The 4,007-nt window shown below is 32.6% G+C and overlaps 1 protein-coding gene across 1 annotated transcript; it reads right to left on the bottom strand.

The window, feature by feature from the left end:
• Positions 1-639: 639 nt before the first annotated feature.
• On the bottom strand, positions 640-1,326 carry LOC130448295 (uncharacterized). Its single transcript, XM_056785582.1, has one exon. It carries the CDS (start codon positions 1,324-1,326, stop codon positions 640-642), a length of 687 nt encoding a protein of 228 aa, XP_056641560.1.
• Positions 1,327-4,007: the final 2,681 nt, after the last annotated feature.

The raw sequence follows: 4,007 nt of genomic DNA, 5'->3' as shown, positions 1-4,007 counted from the left end.
TTCAGTGTAAGTTCAGTCTTTTTACAAGGAGGAAATTTCCCATACTATAGATATTAGGCTGAAAAAATCAAGCAAAGATACTTGTGCAAAATATGAGAAACTAAAAATTAACAAGTTATGTACACTCAACTTAACGGACTATGACTATGATGTGGATCAGATTCACTGATTTATGTGACACTAAACTATAACTGGCAGAGGGGGAAACCAAATCGGATCATGTTTATACCTGTTTTTAATTAGCTTTTCCAATAACTATGGGGAGATTATGCTGTACTCAGACTCTTGTGTCTACCAAAATAAGAATGCTCATATTATTATAATGAGATCCCATCCATCACTAAGAGTGATAAAGCACAAATTTTTAGTTCCTGGGTATACTTATTGAGAAGAAGTACACAGAAGAACCTATTCACCATCCTAGGGATTGGTATCAATCATCAATATTTAGAAAAGAACTGCAAATGAAGAAAAAAGATAAATCGGGATATTCATTTTATTGGCGCACTGTTTTATTCAGAAAGCGAAGTCCTCTGACCATGTTCTCTGCTTCTTCTCCTTCTTCTTATTCCTGCGTTAAGTCCAATGACTTGTGTTTTCTGGGTGATGTTTAATCTTATTTGTGATTCTGATGACCAACTATCTTGCCATTTTTTTGTAGTCTTCCTCTTGATATTTTCCATCTCTTATGATCTTTGCTAGTCTGTGCTCCTCCGTTCTCGCTACGTGTTGATTCCAATTTCTTCTTCTCTCTCGTCCCCATCTTACTATTTCCTGAATAATACATTGTTGCCGGATATCTTCGTTTCTTACATAGTCTCGTCTAGTCTTTCCTATTATGCATCTTAATGTTTTCATCTCAGTTGTTCTTAGTGTTTGTTTTGTTTTCTTTGTATCGGCTCTGGTTTCTAAGGCATACGTCAGTATTGGTCTTATACATGTTTTGTAGATTCTTGTTTTCGTTTCTATTCCTATATGTTTGTTTCTCCACACTATGTCCCTTACTTGGTATATCGTCTCTTGGTAAATATCGCGGTGGCTTGTTACATCTACTCCTAAGTATCTTGATGAAATTACTTGCTTTATGATTGTCCCTCCTATCTCCAGCTTACATCTTAATGGTTCCTTAGATACTGTTAGACAGTCAGTTTTCTCTGTTGTTATTTCCATATTGTATTCTTTTGCGGTTTTATTAAATATGTGTAACATTCTTTGTAGGTTGTCTTCGCTATTAGATATCAGTACCGCATCATCCGCGGAGCATAGAATCGTGATATTTCTGTTTCCTATTTTGTATCCTGGTAGTTCTTTTACTTTTTCTATCATTTTGTCCATAATCAGGTTAAATAGAAATGGACTTAAGCTGTCTCCTTGTCTTATACCTGTGTTCTATGCTTCTTTTTGAAAATAATAGTATTTATTTCCGGAAAATTAATATTTCTCTTGCTTAAGATGTGAATAGTCTATTTTTGGGTAAAATAAATAAAGGCTATGTCCCTTTGTTTCAATTTTTTTAAGAAATGTGGATGCCTTTGGAGCTTCGTTACCCAATTAAGGGATAAAAATTCTGAAACTTTCATTATCATAAATGTTGAGCCCGAGACTGCAAGTTAATTTCCTGGACATTTTTAAAAATCGATTTATCGTTTTTTTTTCCTACAACACTACAGTATTATTTTTATACTGATAGATAACATTGTCAATAAAATTGAAGCTATTGAAAATCGAATAACACAATATGATACAGTGAGTTAAGAAATACAAAATTTACGATTGGAATAAAGCAATAGACAACATAAGAATTAACAAATTGAGTGAAAGGACAGAAATTGGACGATTGAGCAATAACCCAGACCTCTTTATTATTTCCGATTCTAATGGATAACATCGTCAAATAAATTAAAACCAAGAAATAAAATGTACGGTTACAAATATTTAACCAAAAACTTGATACAGATAATTATAGTTGTGAAGGAATTGAGTTTAAATACAAAAAACTAGAGAATCGTCACAAGAATTCCTGACGATTCGAAATGAGAAAAGACAACATTGGTCAAAATGGGAATCTCTGATACAATATGATACAGAAAGGGCAGAATAATAGAATTTACAATTGATTTAGAGAAAAAAAACATGAGAATGAAGATGGACCAATATTTAAACAATGTAGGCAGAGCACGGAAGGAATATGAGGCATCTGAAGAAGATAGCATTGCATATCAAATTCGAATAAATGACGAAATCATAGTAATGAAAAAGAAGTAGAAATCAACTGCTGTTGACGACAACATAAATTAACAAAAGTTAGAACAATGAAATAGTAATTAAGAAGAATTATTGTACCATATAAAGTGTAAACATAATTGAAGCTACCACAGAAAGTACAAAGTTTTTTTCTTCATAGATGTAGATGAAGTACCTCTTCTATTCGCGAGTATGGCTGTCATCTGCACGATTCGCTACTCTCGCGGGGCAAAAATATGCCCCATGTGTAATAGCCATCATTACTCGCTCATATACTATTATAATTCACCCAACTTTAAGGAATAAACTTCGTGTTATAAATATTGAACATAATGGCTTTTGAAGTATTGCACCTGTATATATATATATATTATATCCTATTTTATTATTGGTATGTTGTTAATTATAATTCTCACTTTTTTCCTGATTTTTTTTTTCTATTGAATCATGTAAGTTTACAAGATTCTAATGATAGACCATCGCTGCTCGAACGGAAACAAGATCATCATTTTTCAAATGACTCACGCATCATCAACAAAGCTTCGAGCTCACGTTATACCTATTATAATATGTTTATTGGTTGTATTTTCTCGCTATTATTGTAAAAACATGCCACTCTTTGTGAGTTAATTAATCTTCGTATACCCCGTTTCATATGGAAAAACATGTAGTTAGTTAGTAGTAAATTATTTTCAGAAAATATTTCGTTTATTTCTCAATTTGAGCAGTTTTATTCTCAACTAACTCGCTTGTTGTAGAAAATATTTCATAATAAATATCACGTGCCAGCAATGAGCAATAACGATGAGTTATTTTCAACCAATTTTCGTGAACTTTTTGAAATTTCTCTTTTTGTCTAAACGTGAGTGAACATTCCTGGGAGGAAAAAAATCTAGAACAAATTACTCAATAATATCAGCGGAGAGATGATAAAACTCATGAAGCCAGAGAACAACGGTAAAGTTGTACAATAAAAACAAAAGAACCGTGTGAAATTATTAAACCATAGCTTTGTTACAATAGTCAGCCAATAGACCAGACAAAAGATATAATAATTAAGTGGAAATTTGAACGTTACATAGTGATTCACACATAGTCATGTACTTGTTTTTTATAATATAAAATCAACATTAGTTAGAGCTCAGATATCCTTTTGAGCTCAACGTCAAATTTCAAAACCGTAGGCCACGGAGAAATATCAGTATAAGTTAATTTATACATATATATTTGAATAGTGACAATTTTCTCGCTGTTTAAAAGAATATGATTTCTATAGGTTTGTTCTGACCTGCAAATCTAAACCGTTCTTGGAATGCTTAGCTCGGTTGGAATAGAAAACAGAATCGTTTATAAGAGTGTTGCTACATAAGTTTTAAGGTGTGGCATCAATGATGCGACACTGCCATCATACAATTTTTAAAGGGGGACGTATTCAGAACGTGTTGTCATACAAGTGCTATTTGAGTTCTTTACTGACTTTACTGACACTTGGAACAGTCATCTTGATCAAAACATGAAATCAAACCGCGACTAATAAAGCCAAACCCAAATATTTTTTTCTATTTTTCTATCTCAAAACTTAAGCAGCAACCCTCGTATAACGGTAATGGCCTTGTTGGAACACGTAATCTCTTCTATGAAGAATCCTCATCGTACCAAGAACAGTTCTTTGACGAGTTGGAACGAACCTGATACGGGGGTTGTTACTCAAGTTTTGAGATACCCATTTATAAATATATATATTCTTTGTTTGTATCAAAAAC

This window comes from Diorhabda sublineata, chromosome 8 (assembly GCF_026230105.1).
Source record: "Diorhabda sublineata isolate icDioSubl1.1 chromosome 8, icDioSubl1.1, whole genome shotgun sequence".
In the NCBI taxonomy this organism is placed as follows: domain Eukaryota; kingdom Metazoa; phylum Arthropoda; class Insecta; order Coleoptera; family Chrysomelidae; genus Diorhabda; species Diorhabda sublineata.
Note: the sequence above shows the minus strand (reverse complement) of the source record. Positions and strands in the feature narration are given on the sequence as shown.

Bases quoted from the DNA above. Each gene is read 5' to 3' on its own strand.
- LOC130448295 (XM_056785582.1), bottom strand. From the start codon at position 1,326: ATGATAGAAAAAGTAAAAGAACTACCAGGATACAAAATAGGAAACAGA.